Genomic DNA, 22,232 nt, shown 5'->3' with positions numbered 1-22,232 from the left:
TGGAGGATGCTCTCTGGGCTGCTGGCTGTGTGGATGCTGAGCGAGCAGCAGGGCTGGAGCTGTGCCTGCAGCCTGGGTCGGTGCTGCTGGCAGTGCCCTGTGGGTGCAGCTGAGCCCCCGGCCATGCCGCTGCGAGCCTCACTGCTTCGCCTGCAGCCATCAGGCCCTCTCCTGCTCCTGACAAGCAGCACTTGTCAGTGTCTGAGGAGGGAATGGGAGAACAAGGCAAGCGTGTCATGATAGTCACCAGTTCAGTCTGCCAGCTCCCAGCCATCAGCAGCCTGGGGACTCCCTGGGATGCTGCCTGAGTCACTGCCTGAGCTGCTGCCTTACTCATGAGCTCCTCAGCGCTCTGGGATCCAAAGCACTACCCTGTGGGGAGCTGCACTGCTCGAGTATGTTGTGGAGTCAGAACATCCACTCTGCTTGTTTGGGCAAACCAGCTGCCTGACACTCCTCCAGCTATGCCTTTCCCAGGCTGAAGAGCCCTGCACAGCCTCAGCTCTCCTCCACAGGTGCTGCTCATCCTTGTCTAGCCAAGTTGGACGAGTTCAGTCCTGGGCTAAACCATAGCCCTGAGAACCACATCTGCAAGTCTTAACTCCACCACCTCCCTGGGCAGCCTGGTCCAGTGCCTGAGAACTCTTTCAGTAAAGAAATTCTTCCTGATGTCCAACCTAAACTTCCCTTGGTGCAACTTGAGGTCATTTCCTCTCATCCTATCACTTGTGACTTGGTTGAACAAACCAACCCCCACCTGGCTCCAGCCTCCTTTCAGGGAGCTGTGGAGAGCAATGAGGTCTCCCCTCAGCCTCTTCTTCTCCAGACTAAATACCCCTGGGTCCCTCAGCTGCTGCTCACCAGCCCTGTTCTCCAGACCCTTCCCCAGCTTTGGACCCACTGCAGCACCTCGATTTCCTTCTGGGAGTGCCCAAAACGGACCCCAGTGTTGAAGATGCAGCTCCAGCAGTGCAGAGTGCAGGGGTAAGATGGGGGCCAGCTGCAGGCAGGGCTCAAGCTGAAGGGGAAACCACAGATTTATACAATTTACATTATTTGCTGCTTGCCTTGTTTAGATACTGCTTCCCTGTTTTGAAAGATCTCTTTTCTCTCCCCTCCCAAGGATTCAACCCCTCTGGCAAACATCCTCCTTGTTTCCCTCCTGGGAAGTCATTCCTAGGACATTAGATCTTGGGGTTTTTTCCCTATCAGGGCATACAGTGTCCCAGTGCAATGTGGATTTAGTCTCTGGGCTCTCCACACTTGGAGGAGGGCTTCCCTGAGTATGGCCAAGTGAGCCTGACCGTGCTGGGGCTGGCCTGGATGAGGAGGAAATCCTTCTTGCTCGAGGGGTTTGGCTGTGGTGGCTTTGTCCCTGGTCCCAAGTTGTCCTGGGGATGACAGATTGATACCATTGTCTTGTGAGTGCTGAGAAGGGGCAGACAAAAGTGCTGCTTGTTCCTCTTTTCAATTCAGCTGTTCTTTGAATCTTCAGCACTTGGAGAGGAGCAAGAGTAGATGCAAAGATTAGGGGTTGGCTCCAGATGAGCACAGGACCCACAGGCAGATGATATCACTGCCTACAACACACACCAGGCGCTGCCACGCTTTGGAGCTGTGCTCCTGAGCATCACTGCTCCTCTTGTTTTGGAAAGGGCTGGAAAACTCTGATATAACAGCAGGGAAATAGGGCTGGGAGGGCTGGAGGGGAGCAGGGATAGGCAGCCAAGGGCTGTACCCACCGAGGTGCTGGCTGAAGTTGATATGGAGACAGTTTGTACAACCCCAAACTATTCCCAGGGCTCCCATTGTTCCTGTTGTTTTCTCCTTTCTCTGAAAATCCTTGTGACTCATGAGCTACAGCAAACAATTTTATGCTTGACAAAGTAAAGAGCTAATAGCACTGGCTGGGAACGAGGAGGGAGCCCTGTGCCTGAGGCAGCCCCGGACTGCCCAGGCCCCAGCGTGGCTGGAGGAAAGGGATTATGGCTGGGGGGCTACAAGGGCCAGAGCTGCATGGACTGCAGTCAGGGACAGGATGTTGAGCCCAAATCCAGAGGCAATCTGTTTCCTTGGTGCCAAAACCATTGCTGCTGCCCATCCTGCAGAGCCAGGCTCAGGTGCTTCCTACAGGTCACCTTGTGAGGTCCCAGCAGATGGAAAGGCACTGGGGGACAATGGCAGACTGGGGTGGGAGGGAATGGATTCAAAAGTGAGATTGCAGGTGCAGGTTATGACCAGTCCCTTCCTACCTCTCCTGTCCATAGTCAGCATGTTGCACTTGATTTTGAGGCATGGGCTTCATTTCTGTTGCAGTGCTTCCCAGGTGGGTGCTTTGGGAAGGCTTCTTGCTGAGGCTTCTCATGGGTGTGGATGCTTTGGCACAGAAACAGAATGATATCCCATGCCAGGACCGGGAGCAGGGATGGAGCTTCTCCCTCTGCCCCAGGAGCAAGGCCTGAGAGCCCCAAGGTCAGAGGCAGGGGGAAACACAGAACAATCCCCACTGGCTCAGAAATCCTGGTGTGCAGGGCTGCAGCCTGCTGGAAGCCATCAGTGTGGGGCTGAGCTGCAGCAGGCGCTGGCGGCCCCAGGTGGTGCTGAGACTAAGTGAAGCAGCGCTGGGCCAGGGGCTCATGTGTTGGGACTGAAAGCCCAAGCCAGATCCAGCCTTTGGCCCTCTCCCAGGAGCTGTTTGGTAGGAGTGGGGAGTGCAGGATCTGGCCTGGGCGGTGCAGAGCCCTGGCCGGGGCTGAGGGTGGTTGGCAGGCTCAGGGCTGCAGTGTCAGCGCTTGGAGAGCTGAGTCCTTGAGAGCATAAAGTGGAGCTGAGAGGCGGTGAGATTGCTGAGCCTCTTGAGGAGAGGGGCTCGGGAGAGGGTCAGAGACCCTGGCAATCGATACCAGCGTTGCAGAGAAGGTGGTGGAGAGGCTCAGGCAGGAGCTGTCAGGTGTGGAGAGGCAGAGCAGGAGGAATTCTTCTGCCCAGGGGCTCAGCCTGGGAGTGGGATCCAAGAATCGGCCTCGGAGTCGATTGGGTTGGACAAGGCTCTCGAGGTCATTGGAGTCCCACAACTCCATGCTCACTAAACCCTGTCCCCCTGGCAACACAGTTTTTTAACACCTCCAGACATGGTGACTCCACCACCTGCCCAGGCAGCCTGTGCCTGTACCTGACCACTCCTGCAGCAGAGAATTGGTTCCTAATCTCCAGCCTCATCAGGGGACCAAGAGGAAGGTTCTCTCCATGTGTCTTTCTAACGCCTGGGGTCTGAGGCTGCAGAGCACGCCGACTCTAACCTCCCTCTGGCTTTGAAGTATGAAGTAAAAACTCTTGGGCTTGTGCAATTCCATGTTCTATGGAGCTGGAGCACAGGTCTGGGGAGGAGCAGCTGAGGGAGCTGGGGTTGTTCAGCCTGGAGAAGAGGAGGCTGAGGGAAGATATTCTGGCTCTACAACTCCCTGAAAGGAGGCTGGAGCCAGATGGGGGTTGGTCTGTTCAACCAAATAATGAGTGGTAGGACAAGAGAAGACAGCCCCAGGTTGCACCAGGGGAGCTTTAGGCTGGACATGAGGAACAATTTCTTCCCCAAAAGGGTTGTCCAGGCCTGGCCCAGGCTGCCCAGGGCAGTGGTGGAGTCCCCATCCCTGAAGGGATTTCAAAGCTGTGTGGATGTGGTGCCGAGGGCCATGGGGTAGTGGTGCCCTGGCAGTGCTAAGTTGATGTCTGGACTTGAAGGTCTCCTCCAACCAGAAGGGGTCTGTGATTCTTACTGCCCCTCTCCAATGCTGGTGGTAGTGCAGGGCAATGCTGGCCCTGGGGATGCAAGCTGCCCAAGGTTCCTGAGCAAGCAGAGGCAATTAAGGGAGCAGCTCTCCTTGGCCTTCCCTGTGCCTGGCAACAAACCAGACCCTGCTGCCAGGCTGGGAGGGGAGGACAGAGCCTGGGCAGGGCTGTGGCAGGAGCAGCCTGGCTGTGGGGACAATGTCAGCTCCTGCTGCCAGGGAGAAACAGCAAAAGCAAATCCTCCTTTGGAGGGGAAATTGCTGCTTGCCTGGTGCCCTCCAGCTATGTGCTGCTTGCCTGGTGCCCTCCAGCATTGTGCCTCTTGCCTGGTGCCCTCCAGCTATGTGCTGCATGTGTGGTGCCCTCCAGCATTGTGCCTCTTGCCTGGTGCCCTCCAGCGTTGTGCTGCTTGCCTGGTGCCCTCCAGCTTTGTGCCTCTTGCCTGGTGCCCTCCAGCTTTGTGCCTCTTGCCTGGTGCCCTCCAGCTATGTGCTGCATGTGTGGTGCCCTCCAGCGTTGTGCCTCTTGCCTGGTGCCCTCCAGCATTGTGTCTCTTGCCTGGTGCCCTCCAGCTTTGTGTCTCTTGCCTGGTGCCCTCCAGCTTTGTGCCTCTTGCCTGGTGCCCTCCAGCGTTGTGCTGCTTGTGTGGTGCCCTCCAGCGTTGTGCTGCTTGCCTGGTGCCCTCCAGCTTTGTGCCTCTTGCCTGGTGCCCTCCAGCGTTGTGCTGCTTGCCTGGTGCCCTCCAGCGTTGTGCTGCTTGCCTGGTGCCCTCCAGCTTTGTGCTGCATGTGTGGTGCCCTCCAGCATTGTGCCTCTTGCCTGGTGCCCTCCAGCTTTGTGCCTCTTGCCTGGTGCCCTCCAGCTTTGTGCTGCTTGTTTGGTGCCCTCCAGCTTTGTGCTGCATGTGTGGTGCCCTCCAGCATTGTGCCTCTTGCCTGGTGCCCTCCAGCTTTGTGCCTCTTGCCTGGTGCCCTCCAGCTTTGTGCTGCTTGCCTGGTGCCCTCCAGCTTTGTGCCTCTTGCCTGGTGCCCTCCAGCTTTGTGCCTCTTGCCTGGTGCCCTCCAGCGTTGTGCTGCTTGCCTGGTGCCCTCCAGCTTTGTGCCTCTTGCCTGGTGCCCTCCAGCGTTGTGCCTCTTGCCTGGTGCCCTCCAGCGTTGTGCTGCTTGTGTGGTGCCCTCCAGCGTTGTGCTGCTTGCCTGGTGCCCTCCAGCGTTGTGCTGCTTGTTTGGTGCCCTCCAGCGTTGTGCTGCTTGCCTGGTGCCCTCCAGCTTTGTGCCTCTTGCCTGGTGCCCTCCAGCTTTGTGCCTCTTGCCTGGTGCCCTCCAGCTTTGTGCCTCTTGCCTGGTGCCCTCCAGCGTTGTGCCTCTTGCCTGGTGCCCTCCAGCTTTGTGCTGCTTGTTTGGTGCCCTCCAGCTTTGTGCTGCATGTGTGGTGCCCTCCAGCATTGTGCCTCTTGCCTGGTGCCCTCCAGCTTTGTGCCTCTTGCCTGGTGCCCTCCAGCTTTGTGCTGCTTGCCTGGTGCCCTCCAGCTTTGTGCCTCTTGCCTGGTGCCCTCCAGCTTTGTGCCTCTTGCCTGGTGCCCTCCAGCGTTGTGCTGCTTGCCTGGTGCCCTCCAGCTTTGTGCCTCTTGCCTGGTGCCCTCCAGCGTTGTGCCTCTTGCCTGGTGCCCTCCAGCGTTGTGCCTCTTGCCTGGTGCCCTCCAGCTTTGTGCCTCTTGCCTGGTGCCCTCCAGCGTTGTGCTGCTTGTGTGGTGCCCTCCAGCGCTGTGCTGCTTGCCTGGTGCCCTCCAGCTTTGTGCTGCTTGTGTGGTGCCCCCCAGCTTTGTGCCTCTTGCCTGGTGCCCATCTTTTCCTGCCCCCCAGGCCCTCAGTTTGCCAGTGCCCAATTTATCCTTTGTCATAAATAATTCAGAGGAGCTGCACTGGAATCATTGAGTCTTTTCCCAGCCCTCATCCCAGACAATTCCAAACAAAAAGACATTTAGATTACAATTTGTGCATATTAGCTGCTGGGAGGTTTCCAGACAACTGAGCTGCTTTCCTGTACACTTTCTGGGCCCTTCTGTTGTTCCTCAAGTGTTCTGCTTTAATGGTTAGTAATGATCTGAGCACTGCCCTGACGCGACAGAGGCACAGCCCTGGCGATGCCTGCGCAGGGCTGAGGCTCTGTGTTCCAAGGAGGTTTAGACAAGTGCAGTGGTGGGTTTGCAAATCCAGCCAGGATGTGTCTCTTCACCTCTGGGGAGGCAGACATGGTCCTGCTTGCTTGGTGGAGAAGGAGACCTTCAGCTCCTGCTCCGATGGGAGCTGAGGAGCCGGGGGGTGGGTTAGGGGAAGGCAAACACCCGGCTGGGATCCACGCTGTGCAGAGAGGAGAGACTGCGCCGGGGGCTGGGCCTGGGGGTGTCTCCCAGCGTGGAGGCTGAGGCACACAGGGATCTTAGCCAGGGGGTGCTAGGAAGCCTTGGTGAGGCTGGTGCTGCTGGCTCAGAGCGGTGGGGAGCGGTGTGGGGCGCGCAGCCAGCCGCCCCGGGACGTTGCTGCTGAAGCCCTGAGGGCAGCAAAGAGCCCAGAGCACTGAAGGAATTGCCTAAGTAATAGCTGTCAGCACTGCCAAACTGCTCGGCTTCTGACACCAGGAGCTGCTTTGTTTCCTACTCATGGATGACAGCCCTGGGGGCTTCCCAGCAGTGCTGCCAGCTCCTCCTCAGTGTGGCTGCTGCATGTTGTCATGCAGGCTCCTTCCTCTTGCTCATCAGCAGGAGGAAGGTGATGAGCCGTGAGTCTTGAGGGCAAGGGTCTCCAGAGCAGAGCTCTGTGGCAGATCTGCAGATGTAGTGGTGCAGAAGTGCTGCAACACCCTGGCACCGGGCACCACCCTCCACAGGTGCCAGGGAGCATCTTGTCTGCCAGAGCTGGGGAGGCTCCTGGGGGTTCGCAGCGTCCACCTCGGAGGTGGGCACCGCTCTTTGTGGCAGAGATGCCACTTGCCTGAGCTGGGACCCTGGCTGGGCAGAGGTGTGGAGAACACAATGCAAAGGGTGAGCTGCAGTGGGGTTACTTTGGTTGCTTTGCTCCAGATGGCTCTGGCAGGGCAGTACCCTTCTCACCTGGCCCTTCTCATGCTTGCTGAATATTCCTCTTCGTGTTTTCCTTTCCTTTTTAACTTCTCACACATCAGCACAGTGAAAGGTTACTGTGGCACCCACAACCATGGCTTTGTAGCAAGTGGAGGCTTAAAGGGACCTGATCTTTCTCAAACCAAGCCTAATCCTGGCCGTAATGTGTAGGCTGTTAATGATGCTTGTTGAAGGATGGGCTGAGCCAGCTCAAATCAGGTTTCTATAGCTGTGGTCAAGAACATCTTCAAGCAGAGGCATCAGGAGGGAGGTCCCAGCAGAGGAAAGGTTGTTTATGTATTTTGTTGGACTCTAATTGGGTTAGCAGCTGAGACTCTCAGGATTAAGCAAACTGACCTAAATACTTCTCTCAGTGGGCTTAGTTAATGCCTTGTTTCCTGCATCTCAGCTGCTTGGCTCCTCAGATACTCCCCAAAGAGCGCTGTCTTGGTATCCACAGTGTCAAACCACCTTGTTGTGGTTCTGACAGAGCAGTGCTCCTTTGGAGGACAGACTCCAGGAGCAGATTAAAGAGGGTCTGAGGAAAGCACCTGATCCGTGCCAGCTTCGTGCCGGTGCTGCCGGGCTGGAGCAGGCAGAGCGGGGTGGTGTCCAGGCTGGCACTGCCCCTCCTGGCTGCAGCTAGTAGCAGAGGAGCACTCATCCCTTCCCAGTGACAAGGCATTCAGAGAATCACAGAATCAAAAAGGTTGGAAGAGACCTCAGAGATCATCGAGTCCAACCTGTCACCCAAGACCTCATGTCTACTAAGCCATGGCTCCAAGTGCCATGTCCAATCCCCTCTTGAACCCCTCCAGGGGCAGTGACTCCACCACCTCCCTGGGCAGCACATCCCAATGGCCAACAACTCTCTCTGTGAGGAACTTTCTCCTCACCTCGAGCATTCTCCTGCTGCAAGGGGCAGGACTGCTCCAGTCAGTGCTGGGGTTTTGTGGAGCGAGCTTTCCATCACGTTGTGTGGAGAGAAAACCCTGCAGGGCCAGAAGTGAGGTAGGGAATGAGCTGGAGGCTTCTAACTGAGGGGGTCCAGGGTCCATCTCTTTATTGGGTGAGGAAATTGTGTCTTGGCACCTGGGTCAGCACTTAGGCAGGTGCCCTCTAGCTTCAGCTGGCTTTATTCTGTCTTCTGACCCTTGATGTGCAAACATCCCTGGGGCAGTCGAGCCCTGAGGGCTACCTTCAGCTTTTGGCTGTCCTCTCGTGGGGCAGTGAGGTGATGCAGAGGGGACACGAAGGTGCTCAGGGCAATGAGGTAGCTCTGTGTTCCCCAGTTTCATTCATGCCAAGAGCATTGCTTCCCCCAGGGAGGCTGAACGTGGAGAAGCCTCTTTGCTGTGCATTCCTTAGCATTTGGAGCAGCTACTGCTACTAAGATCCTGCTCCCCTAAGGAAAAGCAGCCTCTCATTTCTTTAGTGTCAGTTTTTGGTCCATGTCTTGGCTTGCACCCTGGGGCTGGATTTTCCCCCTGCCTGGTGTGGGGGACCTTGGACTCTTGCCCCTGCCTGGCCAGGCAGGGGAGTCCCTGCTTGTGCACCTGCCCAGAATCTCATCCTGGAGGTGACAAAGTGGCACAGCAAAGCTGTGCTGTTGGGGATGCAGGCACCCGTCACACTGCCCCTCGGGGACCAGCTTCCCAGCCCCCCCGGGAGCGTGTGCCCCCAGCCTGTGCCAGGGTGCCAGAGCCTTCACCCTGCCTGCTTTGTGTCCTGGTGCAGGTTTTCCGTACGGATCTGATAACAGCCATGAAGATCCCTGACTCCTTCCAGCTGAGCCCTGATGAGTACTACATCCTGGCTGATCCCTGGAGGCAGGAGTGGGAGAAGGGTGTCCAGGTGCCAGCGAGCGCTGAGGCCATCCCAGAGCCCGTGGTCAGGTAAGAGAGCGGGGTCCCATCTGCAGGGCTGCCTGCACCTGGTCTCCTCATGGGGTCCCTTTGCAGGGTCCCCTTCGATGGGTGTTCTGCATGTGGGCTTCTCTGCCTCGGCAGGGTGCCCACCGTCTCAGGGGGCGTTACATGGGGTGCAGAGGGCGTCCTGCTGCGCCCTGCCACCCACTCTCTGGAGGCAGCAGCAAAGAGCCGTGCTAGGTGGACCAGCTCCTCCTTTGCTCTTGGTCAGGGAATTTTAGCACGACCTGATAAATCAAAGGGAGGATGAGATAATGCCAGCAGGAGAGCCCCCAGCAGAGCAGCCCCTGCCTGGCTGCTGCTGCTCCATCCAGAGAGCTGTGGCTGTGCTGCTGCTGTCTGCGGCAGGGTGCCAAAGCTGGCCCCGGCCTTAGAAACTTCCCTCTCCCCTCTGAGCTGCTGGGGCCTGTTGGGAACGTGCTGGCTGCAGGCAAGCATCCCACAGGCCTGCTGGAGGTGATGGCTGTCTGCCTGGGTTGGGGTCTCATTAGCTGGAGTTTAGAAGGGGCACCTCAGCAGCTGCTGGGGAAGGGCAGGGGGAGCTGCTCGCTGTGCTGGATTGTCCCACAGACAGGGCTGAGGGTGCAAGGGCAGGCTGGTGCTGCTGGGGGGGAATGGGGCACTTTGGGAAGAGACCCAAGAAACTCTTAGAGTTGGACCTGAAAACTCTCAGGATTGGACTAAAAACTTGCTGGGTCAGCCCTCAAGACTCAGAGGGTTGGAGCTCAGACCTCACTGGATTTGGAGGCTTGCAGGAGGCTTTGCAGCTCTCTGCTGCTCACTCCACACTGTGTGACCCCAGGCACTCATCCTGGGCCAGCATGGTGCTGCAGGCTTTGGGGGAGCTGTGTTTTGCTGGGGCATTTGGGCAGGGTGAGGAGGCTTTGCTTGTCCCACAGCAAGAGCAGCTGCTGCTGCTGCAGCTGCCAACCCCACTGCTGAAGTGAACTTTAGTGTACGCTCTCTTCCTCCCCCCAGGGAAAGGGAGAAAGAAATGAAACTTGCAGTGAGTCTGAGCACATCAAAGGGGAGCTGTGAAGGGGGCTGCTGGGTTGATGGAATCCTTGGGGAAAAAACCACAACACACACAGAAGGAGGCAAACCCCAGCCCTGTGTGTGGAATAGCTTTCTTTAGGTGTCTTTGATAGCTACCCACAGGCTGGACTCTCAGCACTCTGCTCCCAGCTGAGGGCTCCTTCTGATGCTGTTTCCAGCCCAGAAGTGATGTCTTGGTGCTGCCCAGGCTGGCAGTGCCTGTGCAGAGCCAGCCTGCCAGGTGGGGTGCCTGTGGCATCTGCTGCCTGTCCCTCAAGCCAGGTTTTGCATCCCAGAGCTCTGAGCTGTGGGTTGCAGATGAGCCTCTCTGCTTCTCTCCTGTTGCCCAGGGCAGCTCTGGCTGTGCAATGTGTTCCCATGTAGGGACACTCCTGAAGTGATCAGCCTGGTACAGGTTGTCCCCCAGGTGTCCCCATCCCACCTTGCCCTGCCCCAACCCCAGCCCTTTCTCAGTATCTTCTGCATTGGAGGTGTCTCAGAGCCACAGAGATGTGGTGCTGAGGGCCACAGGTCAGCACCAACCTTGCAGAGTCAGGTCTGGTTTGGACTGGGTGACCCTAAAGGGCTTTTCCAAGTGGAGGGATTCTGTGGTGCTCTGTTTTGGGCTGCCTGTGTGTCTCCCCTCAGTGCTCTCTGCCCTAGGCTGAGGTCAAAGGATGTGGTTCTATGGCTGGAAAAGAGGCTGGCTGAAGCTCAGGAGATGGTCCTCCTTGAAGAGCTGTGACGGACCCCAGGGCTCTGACAGTGCTGCAGCTTGGATGCTGTTGTAACCTGAGGCAGAGTGGTGCTAGCTTTGTAGCAAGGGAGCTGCTGAGTTAGGACACTAAGGAGAAAGGAGCTGGGGATTGCTGTGGTTACTGCTCCACACACAGATGCAGAGAGCTGGCTCCAGGCTGCCCCTCGGAGAGGCAGCAGCACTGGCACCGACCTCCCCCTGCCCAAACAGCTCCTGCTGCTCCACCACCACTCCTGCACCCAGCCCAGAGCTGGGGGCAAGACCCTCACCAGCCAAGACACCACCCAGAGGAGCTCAGCCCCATGAGCAGCCCCAGCCAGCACCCGTGGAGGGGATTGGAGGAGTCAGCAATGTTGGCCCTAACAACCGGGGGGCCAGCAGGCCCCCCGGCCTTTTGTCACCACCACCATCACCCAGTGCACACCATGGGGAGGCCATGGGCACTCACCAGAGATGAGAGGAGGATCCTCAGCCCAGATGGGCTCAGCTTGGGGCTGCTGCCCTTCCTGGGGGGATTAAATAGGGGAGAGGGTGGGGAGGGCCAAGTGGCCACACCTGGGGTGGGAGGAGACTCCAGCAGAGCCCAGGTGCTGTGGGTTTGAGGGGAAAAGGGGGAATGGGGTGGCAAAGGGGCAGAGTGTGAAACCAGTGTTGTTGAGAAAGAATGGGAATGAAAATAACACTCAAATATGAATTGTTGAGCTGTAGGGATTGCTGGGTGCTCAGCATGGCTGCTTCAGGGTGTTCCACTCCTGCATAGGAGATCATTTACTGACAAACCCAGGCATGATTTTGATAGGCCAATATTGAGTTCAGTAAACACACCCCCACCCCCCCAGCTTCTGCTAAGGTAATTGTATAGCTATCAGTAAACTCTTTATCTCAGCCCAGAGGGGGTTTGGGGTTGTTTTCCTGCCCATCTGTGTGTGAGGGAGGGCAGGCTGTGTGCAGCCAGGACACTGCTGGGCTGAAGAGGAGCCAGGGGGTTTAGGTAGCAGAGTTGAACTCTCCTACAGCTGAACAGGAACAGCCCATGCCACAGGGAACCCTGTGGCCTCTCCTGTGTGAGTGTGGAGACAATCTGAGTAAGAGATGGAATCCCTTTGTTCTCCAGGTACAAGTGCAGGAGTCAGAAGGAACAGTGAAGAGAAAAGAGTTCTTCAGGGGAGAGCTGCACTGCTCTACCATGAGTGGTTCTCTGGTCCTAGCACATGGGCATCAGATCCGAATTTGAGTAGGGGAAGGTCTCCAGAGCTGACTGTATAAGAGGCTGAAGCAAGCATCACTGGGAAGCAGTGTGAGCAGCAGCCCTCTGGGATCACAGCATCATTAAGGCTGGAAAAGACCTTTTGTGCCATTGACTCCCCTGGCTGGATTTGTAAGAGGCCAGGCCCCCTGGCAACAGATGGGAATAGGCTGTCCCACAGGGGGAAAGGGCTGTAGGAGGGGAGCTGGCAGGGCTCATTGGCAGGGCTTTAAACTGGACTTGAAGGGGGAGGGGGACAGAACCAGTCCCTGCAGACAGGAGGCTGAGGGTGGTGAGCCAGAGTCAGGGGAGAAGTCAGCAGCCCAGCTGCAGTGCAGGTAGACCGATGCTCTCCTGCCTGTGCACTGCAGAGCCCCCAGCCCATGCTGCATGCCCGTGCTCTGGGGCTGTCCACACAGGTTGTTTATAGATGACTGATGTGTTCCAGTGGGCTTCTCATGTTCAGAGCAGCTCATGGGAGGCAGCTTCTGATCCTCTGAAATCTGACCCTCAGACACTTCGCAGTGGCTCTGTCATTGAGGGCTAATCCCAGGTGGGTTTCTGCTGCTCCTCTGGGCTGTGACATGCACTGCTCGCCCCAGCCCATTCCTTCCAGTTCCTCACCCATGTGTGGTGGGTTGAAGCTTCCCCCAGCATTGACTTTCAGCCAGACCAACTCAGTTAGAAGCAACAGAAGCTGTGTGCAAGCACAAAGTGCACTCTGCAAGGGGATGCAGTGAAGGTGTGGACAGGATTTACAATATCAGACAGGTATTTACAATTAGCAGACAGCATAGAAACCCCCCTGGTCAGAAAGACCAAGGAAGCTGCTCCCCTGCCCCCCTCAGGCCCCCTGTGCCAGAGGGAGCAGCAGTGGGTCAGGCTTAGCTCAGGGTCGGCCAGAAGCGTCGTCCTCTCCCGGGCAAAGCAGAGCAGCCAAGATCAGAGGTGAGGAAGTGGAGAACTGTTGGAGCACAGCTCCTCCTGTCCCAGACATGCACCCAGTAAATTTGTTCAGAATAACCTTTTGTTTCCTTTGTACAGCCCATAGTGATCTCTTTAGATTTTCCCTCTCCTTGGCTCTGCAGCTAAAGGCTTAGCCTGAAACTGCCACACCGTGGCCTTGGCTGCCTGGGGGAGCTTCCTTCTCTGCTTGCTCCTGCACCTCATCTGCCTGAGCCCTGCCTCTGCTGGCAGCACAGCAAGCATGGCCTGGAGGATTTGCCTCCTCCTGAAGCCTGCTGAGGCTGTGCTGCCTGGGCTGGCACCGTGTGAGTGCAGGGAGGAGCTGATGGTTCCACCTGGTTTGTGGCCACGATGCACGTCCCAGGGGCACAAGCTGCCACACTGCCAGATTTTGTTTTGCTCGAGCCAACATCTCTCCACATGCCCAGCAGAAGGCACAGCAGAGATGAGTGTCCCTCCTGCTGAGCAGTTCTCGCTCTGATCGCTTCCCTGTCGGTGTTTTCCCACCTGGGTCAGTGATGGGAGTCAGGAGAGCAGCGGTGGCAGTGCCAGGCACCGGTGGGGGCCAACGAGGCCTGCGGTCCCCTGCCCAGCTGCAGTGTCAGCCCAGTGCCCCTCCAGCTTGCCCTCCTCTGCAGAGCTGCCAGGGTTTTCACAGCAGATGACTGGATTTCATCTGCCTAGAGAGAGCAGCCTCAAAAGGCTTCACAGCTCCCCTTACCTCCCCACTGGAACTGTTGGAATCAGCCCCCATCTCCATGACCTGAGCTGCTGCTTTTGGCCCCCCCTGCAGCTGCTGCCCCGTGGGCTCTGCACCAGGGGCTCCCTCTGCTTCCCAGTTTGCCTTTTTCCTTACTCTGAACACAACATTTCACTCAAGCCCCACAGATCCTGCTGGGCTGTGGGTGGATAATGGATCCTGTGTCAGATATGGACCACCTGAATTCCTTGCCCTGCTGAAAAGAAAATCCTGGCACTGATTTTTTGTGTGGATTGGGAGATTTGGAGCCCTGCAGGTGCTGCTCCTCCTCTGCTTTCCCCCTGTCCCACAGGTGTAGGTGCGGCAGAGCATCCTGGGGCAGGATGTCCCTGGTGATCCAGTCCTGACATTGTCACTCCTGACAGCCATCTCCGTGTGAAATTCCTAGAGGGGGGAGAAGCCCCTGGGAGCTGGAGCGCGGGCAAGCACTGCCTGCACAATCACCTTCAGCCCATGACCCTGCTCCCAGGGCTCTGGTTCCTGGGCTGGGTGAGCAGATTGGCCCCGGAGGAGCCTGGCGCGGAGCTGCCAGCCGGTGCTGCCCGCGCCCTGCCTCGGGGCTCCTCTGCCCCCAGGAGGAGCATCGGGTCTTTTGCCTGGGACATTTCATTTGTCTGCAGCTCTGAAGTGGCAAAGGCTGGGGGGAGAGGAGGGAAGAGCTGTCTGTTAAGGAATGCTTCCCCCAGACAGCAGCAGTCTCGGGATGCCTCCACGGAGAGCCACCTTAAGCCCCGGGGCCCTTTCTCGCTCAGCAGAGACGCAGCGCAGTGCCGAGGAGAGGGGCAGGGGAGAGGGGCAGGGGAGAGGGGCAGGGGAGAGGGGCAGGGGAGAGGGGCAGGGGAGAGGATCAGGGGAGAGGGGCAGCAGCCCCTGCCTGGCAGTCCCGGGAGGCAGGGCCGCTGCTGGGGGCCACCATGTGCCGGGGCTGTCGGCAGCGCAGAGATCAGCTCTGTGCTCTCCACAGCCACGCCTGGCTCGGTGCCGCTGGAAGGGTTGTGCCCAAGCCTGGCAGGAGAGCTGCCTGCAGCCAGGGGACAGCAGGGTAGTGAGGACAGCAGCTGCTGGCTGCGTGGCTGCAGGTCACCCACCCTGGGATGTGGGTGAAGCATCCAGCAGTGAGCTCCCCTGTGCGAGCTCCACAGTTGCTTTACAAATGGGTAACCTGAGGCATGGAGATTGCTGCCCTGAGTCAGTGTTGGAACCAGGTGTGGGGGTGCAGGTGGGTGCTGGAGGCAGTGCTGGACCATCTCAGCATGTCTTGAGTTGGAGGATTGTGATCAGGTGTCAGGAAGTTACCACAAGAGCTTTGCAGCATCAAGGCTGGAGGTTCCTCAGCTGTTGAAGTGGAGCAGGGAAGCTTTAGACAGCATCAGAGAATTGTTTGGATTGGAAGAGACCTTTGGGACCATCAAGTCCAACCATGGCCCTCAGCACCACATCTGCAGAGCTTTTTGATCCCTTCAGGAGTGGTGCCCCCCTCACTGTCCTGGGCAGCCTGGTCCAGGGTTTGATAACCCTTTTGGGGAAGAAACCTTTCCTAATGTCCAACCTAAACCTCCCCTGGCTCGACTTGAGGCTGTTCTCTTTTGGCCTGTGGCTTGTTCCTTGGAAGCAGAGCCTGAGCCCCTGCTCCAGCCTGCTCTCAGGGAGCTGTGGAGAGCAGTGGGGTCTCCCTCAGCCTCCTTCCCAGCATCAGCTGTACCTTCCCAGACACAGCCTGACAGACCCGAGGGAGAGCTGGCCTGGCTGCTGTGCTGTGGGTGCTTGCAGGGGCTGTGAGGCCCTTCTGGCAGAGTGGCTGTGTGGGGACTTGCCCTGGGCTCATCCCTGCCCCAGGGATGGTGCTGGGGCCACGCACAGGAGCAGTCCTCCCCCCGTGGGATTCCTGCACCTGTGCAGGTTCTCACTCCTCCTTGCTTTCATGCTTTGCATGGCTCTTCCCTGGGCAGCACCTCGAGGTGGCCTTGGGTGCTGAGCCACATCAGAGAGCGCTGCTGCCTGTGAGCCAGGCAGCAGGAGGCCGAGCAGGAGGCTGCCTCTTGCTGGTGGTGCTGTGGCTCTGTCCTCACCTCACTGCTCTGGCTCTGTTTGAACAGAAAACAGAAACTGCTGTGCCAACAGGAGGGCACGGCCTGGGCCAGCACCAGCTGGGTGGTGGTGGCAGTGGGGTTGTGCCCTGGGCCCCTCCTGGCCCTTGCCCTCCGCAGGTGAGGCAGCTGCGTGCTGCACTGCTGGCCACGTGTTGGACTGGTGCAGGGCTGGCTGTGCTGCACTGAGCTGGGGGGCTGCTCAGAGCTCATCTCCTTCAAGCTGTGTTGCTCCTTACTGACTCCAGTCCTGCAGGGAGTTGCTCCAGGAGGTGCAGCAGCTCTCAGAGAGTGCAGAGCTGTTGGCAGGGGCAGTCGTGGTGTGGTTTTGCAATAGCAGTGTCACAGCAAACAGGAGGACAGGAGGAGTGCAGACTGGGTCTGCTCTCAGGGAGCGGTGTTGAAGATGACAGAGACCTCTGGAGCTCACCCAGTCCAACCCCTGCTCCAGCAGGGCCCCCACAGCAGCCTGCCCAGCAGCACAATGCCCAGGGGGGGTTGGAAGCTCTCCAGAGGAGGAGGCTCCACAGCCTGGCTGGGCAGCCTGCTCCAGGGCTCAGCACCCTCACAACAAAGTAGTTTTCCCTCCTGCTCAGGTGGCACCTCCTGGGTTCCAGTTTGTGCCCATGGCCCCTTGTCCTGTCCCTGGGCAGCACTGAGCAGAGCCTGGCCCCAGCCTCTTGCCCCCCAGCCTTCAGCTCTTGCTGAGCATTGCTCTGATCCCCTCTGGGGCTGCTCCTCTCCAGGCTCTCAGCCCCAGGGCCCTGGATCCACTCCAGTAGTTCCTTGTCTCTGTTGAGCTGGGAAGCTGAGGGTGAAGGCTCTGTGGTGTGGCCAATTAACTGATGCACCAGTAATGAACGTGGGTCTGGGGCATGCTCCTGCCCTGCTTCCCTTGGCTCACACCACCAGGGCCAGATGCCAGGTTCAGGACACCCAGCACAGGGAGGGAGCAGTGCCAGCAAAGGTTAAATAATAACCCTGGGAGCAATCCAGGCCGTGGTGTGGAGTGTGGCAGTGCCAAGGGGCTGTGCCAGGCTGGCCCAGCATGATCTGAGTGTCCCAGCAGTACCCAGGGTGCAGCAGGAGCCCTGGCAGAGGCCCAGGCAGCATCCCCATGGCAGCACCGCTCCTGGCCTGGGCAGGGCTGGCTGAGGCTTGGCTCCCAACCTGAGCCCTGTGCCCAGCACCCCCTGTGCCCAGTCTGAGGCCAGGCTGCCTGTGCTGGCTGCCTGTTGACTCAGCAGCAGCCTCCCCTGGGCTGTGCTGCAGGAGGGGCAGGGAGGAGATTCTGCAGCACTTTGTGGAGCTTTTGGCACAGAGCTTTCTGTGTGTTCTTTTCTCTTCTGTGGGTTTTGGCCTTCTCTCTGCCCTCCCTTGCAGCTCCCCCTGCAAGCTGGGGGGGAGGAATGGCAGCTTGTGCAGAGAGCTGCTCCTGGGGTCAGTTGCCCCTGGTCTGTGCCTGCCTGCCCTTACTGCAGGCTGGGTGCTGGTGCACTCCAGAGGCACACAAATACTTCCCTGTCAACATCTGAGCCTCTGCTCTGATCAGAAGGAGCACAGACCCCAGCTGCCCAGCTCCCAGTGGTTAGATCACAGCCCCTGGGCTGGGGGAGTGCAGAGAGCTTGCATGCTCCTGAGCAGCCCAGGGAGAGGCCTGGCCACAGCTAGGGTGAGGTGGTGGCCACTGCCACTGGCCCAGCACAGCAAGAGGGAATCCAGCCAGGTGACATCAGAGAGGGTCCCTCTGCAGCTCCACTGCTGGGAAAAGGTTCCCAGTGGGGTCTGCTCAGGCAGCCCTTGTCCCTGCAGGCGCTGGGGAGAGGGCTGTGTGCAGTGGTGAGAGGGTGAGGGCAGGGCAGGAGGTGGTGTCGGTGTGGCAGGGGTTCATGGAGTCATGGACTCACAGAATGGTTTCCTTTGGGAGGAACCTTGCAAGCTCATCCAGTCCAACCCTGCTGCAGGCAGCAGGGACAGCTGCTCCTAGAGCAGGGTGCTCAGAGCCCGGGCAGCCTGAGCTGCAGTGCTTTCACCACCTGCCACCTCCAGGCATCTCCCATCCTTCTGACCACCCTGGGGCAGTGTAAACCATTTCCTCCTTGTATCTGGTCAAAATCTCCCTCTTTTGGTTTCAAACCACCACTCCTTGTCCTGTCACCAGGCTCTGCTGAATCTGCAGCTGTGTGCCAATCACTTTGCATGGGCTCAGTGCCCCTCGTGTGCCCTCTGAGCCTGGCAGTGGCTCAGTGCCCCCCATGTGCCCTCTGAAGTGCTCTCCAGGGGGATGGGAGGAGCAGGACAGCACTGCAGCTGCTGGGGCCCTCCTCTCCTATTGCTGGTTCCTTTGCAGAAGAGCCCAGCCCCCACCCGGCTCCAGCCTCCTCTCAGGGAGCTGTAGAGCACCAGCAGGTCTCCCCTCAGCCTCTTCTCTGGGCTGAACAGCCCCAGGCTGCTCAGCTGCTCCTCAGGACAGTTCTCTCTAGACCCTTCCCTGGCTTCACTGCTCTTCTCTGGACCTGCTCCAACACCTCCATGTCCTTCTGGGAGTGAGGGGCCCAGAGGTGCCCAGCCCCAGAGGCGCAGGCTGGCAGTGCTGAGCGGAGGGGAGCAGTCCCTGCCCCGGGGCTGCTGGCCGGGGCAGACCCTCGCTGGCAGCCGGACGCGGCGGGCCCGGAGGCAGAGGCATCCCTGCTGGATCCCTGCTGGATCTCTGGGATCTGCAGGCTGCCTCCCATGGCTCAGGGCCAGGGCTGCTCTCACCTGCTCAGGGCTCAGCGCGGGAGCAGTGGCTCAGACGTCAGGAGAGGCTGGGGGCTGCCCTGCCGCGTCCCTGCGCTTCACTCTCAGGGGTCGGTGTTGTGGGAGGAGGCCTGGATGGCACAGTGCTGCCCCTGGAGCAGGCATCTTTGTGCTGCCCCTGGAGCTCTCTGATGCTCTGCTCTGTTAGCAGCGAGGCCAGGGGGGTTGGCCAATTGGTGCTCTGCTGTGCCTCACCCATAGCCCCCCCTCAGAGCCTGGCAGGGCAAAGCTGCAGCCATCACCCACAGCCTCTGTCTCTGCCCCTCCTTGGGAGGTGATCCAGATCTGTGTGGAGCTGCTCCTGTCCCTGCAGTCAGACTGCAGACATTATCTGGCTGGGGGTGAGCTCCAGATGCTGGGAGGTCCCTGCCTGGGCTTTGCTCACACCAAGAAGAGCATTTTCCATCCTTTCCAATCCACAGACGTGCTCCAGTGCCCCTGGCTGCCCTGCTAGCAGTTCCAGCTGCTTCAGTGGAGAGGAGCAGGACACTCCTGAGCTGCTGCCTGGGGCTGGAGCAGGTGGGCATGAGACAGGAGTCCCTGAAAAGCCACCATGTAGGTCAGCAGTGCTGGTCGTGGCTGCTGCCACTGCTGCTGTTCTGGCTGCCTGCAGGGAGCAGATGCTGCCTGAGCATCCTCTGCAGCTGCCCTGGGGTTGGGGGCCAGCATGGTCAAGGAAACATAAACTGAGCTCCCCAGGTCAGGAGAGATAAGGAACTACTGGAGAGAGTCCCACAGAGGTCACAAAGATGTTGAGGAGCCTGCAGCATCTCTGTGAGGCTGAGAGCCTGGAGCAGAGCAGCCCCAGGGTGGATCTGAGCATTGCCCAGCAAGAGCTAAAGGGTCTGGGGCAAGAGGCTGGGGCCAGACTGCTCAGTGCTGCCCAGGGACAGGACAAGGGACAAGGGGCACAAACTGGAACCCAGGAGGTGCCACCTGAGCAGGAGGAGAAACTTGCTTGGTGTGAGGGTGCTGAGCCCTGCAGCAGGCTGCCCAGAGAGGTTGTGGAGTCTCCTCCTCTGGAGAGCTTCCACCCCCCCCCCAGCCATTGTGCTCCTGGGCAAGCTGCTGTGGGGGCCCTGCTGGAGCAGGGGTAGGACTGGGTGAGCTCCAGAGGTCCCTTCCAACCTGCTCTGTGCTGGGGTCCTGTGTTTTACTGGGTTTTGGAGGCAGAAGAGCAGCTCAGGCTGTGCCTCCTCCCAGCAGCAGGTCACAGCCCCCTCCTGTTGCCTTCAGAGCTGCTGCTGAGGCTGAATGGCTCAGCAGGGAAAGGGGAGCAGGAGCAGCATGGAGCTGCTGCACAGCATCCCAATAATGCCTCCTGCTCTCAGCCCAGGCACTCCCTGTGTCTGGTCCCCAGCAGAGCAGCTGGGTGTGGTTGTGGCTGCGGGCAGCCCACCAGCAAAGGCTGTCTGTCCTTGCAGCTGTGCAGCTGTCTGTCCTTGCAGCTGTGTCTCCTCCTGCACAGGAGCTGCACAGGTGACCCCTGAGAGGTGCCTGTCCTCTCCTCCACCTTGGGAAGCTGCTCTGCCACCTCCCACCTCAGCTCTTCTTTACCAGGTCGCTTCTCTTGTCTGCATCAGAATGGCTTTCTGGGCACTCTGTTGAGATTCAAATGATTCCTTTGTTGGGCTCAGTCCTGGTGAGATGGGGCTGCAACAGCAGGGTGAGGGAGGCAGGGACCTCAGCACCCTGCTCCTTAGCTAGGCTGCTGAGCATGGGGCTCTGCAAATGGTGAGGAACAGCTCAGAAAGGAGTTGGCAGAGCTGTCTGCGTTTGACAAGATGGCTGTTTAGTGCCTCCTGTTCCCTTGTTTGCTTCTTTCTATCACATCAAAGAGTGAATCACTTTCTCCTTAGAGGACTGCATGATTCCAGAGGGCTGGAAGGACCCACTCTGCTCACAGGCTGTTGCTGGAGGAGAGTTGAGATGGAGAAGGGCACAGAGCATTTGTCTCCTTGCAGCTGTTCATTGCAGCGTGGAGCTGCAGCTGCCTCTCTGCACAGCTTGCAGAAGCTGCCTGCACACATCTGGAGCTGCCAGCAGCACAGGGGGGGCCTCCACACCTTGTCCTTAGTGTTCTGCACAGAAAGGACATTGTCCTGGGGGTGTTTCCAAGCCCAGAAGGGCCCTGGCATGTCCCAGAGCCAGAGGGTGTTTCCCATCTGAGCTGTGTGCCGTGGGCAGGGAGGCTGTGCTGGGGCTGTGTCCTGCAGAGCTGGGCAGGGTTGCAGAGTGATCATTCCAAAGGCTTGGATCTCTGGAGCAACCTTCCAGGCCCTGCCACTCTGTGATTCCTGACACTGATGGGATAACTCCTGGAGTATCCATGACTCAGCGGGGCAAGCAGAGGCTAAAGGGATGGTGGCATGCAGCTGAGCCTCACTCTCTGGCCAGAGGGTGCCAGGAGCCCTGACACAGCCCAGGGTCCCTGATGCACCCTGGGGACCCTGATGCATATCCCCTGCAGGAGGGATGGGATCTGCAGAGGGCTGGGTGTGCAGGGCTGGGTGTGCAGGGCTGAATGCAGGGCTGGGTGTGCAGGGCTGGGTGTGCAGGGCTGGGTGTGCAGGGCTGAAGTGCAGGGCTGGGTGTGCAGGGCTGAAGTGCAGGGCTGGGTGTACAGGGCTGGGTGTGCAGGGCTGGGTGTGCAGGGCTGAAGTGCAGGGCTGGGTGTGCAGGGCTGGGTGTGCAGGGCTGGGTGTGCAGGGCTGAAGGGCAGGGCTGGGTGTGCAGGGCTGGGTGTGCAGGGCTGAAGTGCAGGGCTGGGTGTGCAGGGCTGGGTGTGCAGGGCTGGGTGTGCAGGGCTGAATGCAGGGCTGGGTGTGCAGGGCTGGGTGTGCAGGGCTGGGTGTGCAGGGCTGAAGTGCAGGGCTGGGTGTGCAGGGCTGAATGCAGGGCTGGGTGTGCAGGGCTGGGTGTGCAGGGCTGGGTGTGCAGGGCTGAATGCAGGGCTGGGTGTGCAGGGCTGGGTGTGCAGGGCTGGGTGTGCAGGGCTGAAGTGCAGGGCTGGGTGTGCAGGGCTGGGTGTGCAGGGCTGGGTGTGCAGGGCTGAATGCAGGGCTGGGTGTGCAGGGCTGGGTGTGCAGGGCTGGGTGTGCAGGGCTGAATGCAGGGCTGGGTGTGCAGGGCTGAATGCAGGGCTGGGTGTGCAGGGCTGGGTGTGCAGGCCTGGGTGTGCAGGGCTGAATGCAGGGCTGGGTGTGCAGGGCTGGGTGTGCAGGGCTGAATGCAGGGCTGGGTGTGCAGGGCTGGGTGTGCAGGGCTGGGTGTGCAGGGCTGAATGCAGGGCTGGGTGTGCAGGGCTGAATGCAGGGCTGGGTGTGCAGGGCTGGGTGTGCAGGGCTGGGTGTGCAGGGCTGGGTGTGCAGGGCTGAATGCAGGGCTGGGTGTGCAGGGCTGAAGTGCAGGGCTGGGTGTGCAGGGCTGGGTGTGCAGGGCTGAATGCAGGGCTGGGTGTGCAGGGCTGGGTGTGCAGGGCTGGGTGTGCAGGGCTGAATGCAGGGCTGGGTGTGCAGGGCTGAATGCAGGGCTGGGTGTGCAGGGCTGGGTGTGCAGGGCTGGGTGTGCAGGGCTGGGTGTGCAGGGCTGAATGCAGGGCTGGGTGTGCAGGGCTGAAGTGCAGGGCTGGGTGTGCAGGGCTGGGTGTGCAGGGCTGGGTGTGCAGGGCTGAAGCGCTGCACATGACGTCACCGGGAGCCGCAGTCACTGGCTGTTGGTTCCCGAGGGCAGGACACTGCTGCAGGCAGA

General features: G+C 59.3%; 1 protein-coding gene across 4 annotated transcripts in view; it reads left to right on the top strand.

Moving 5' to 3' along the window:
- Window positions 1-22,232, top strand: part of JADE2 (jade family PHD finger 2) — a 79,366-nt gene that overhangs the window by 14,960 nt on the left and 42,174 nt on the right. For all 4 annotated transcript variants that reach the window (XM_068163472.1, XM_068163454.1, XM_068163463.1 and 1 more), the window contains one exon: window positions 8,642-8,799. In XM_068163472.1, the coding sequence (XP_068019573.1) occupies window positions 8,642-8,799 (158 nt within the window). The remainder of the gene's footprint in view (window positions 1-8,641; window positions 8,800-22,232) is intronic.

The sequence above is a fragment of the Melanerpes formicivorus genome, unplaced genomic scaffold (genome assembly GCF_026170545.1).
Source record: "Melanerpes formicivorus ecotype bairdi unplaced genomic scaffold, bMelFor1.0.p_v2 SCAF_2, whole genome shotgun sequence".
NCBI lineage: Eukaryota > Metazoa > Chordata > Aves > Piciformes > Picidae > Melanerpes > Melanerpes formicivorus.
This window is presented reverse-complemented; position numbering and strand designations above follow the sequence as displayed.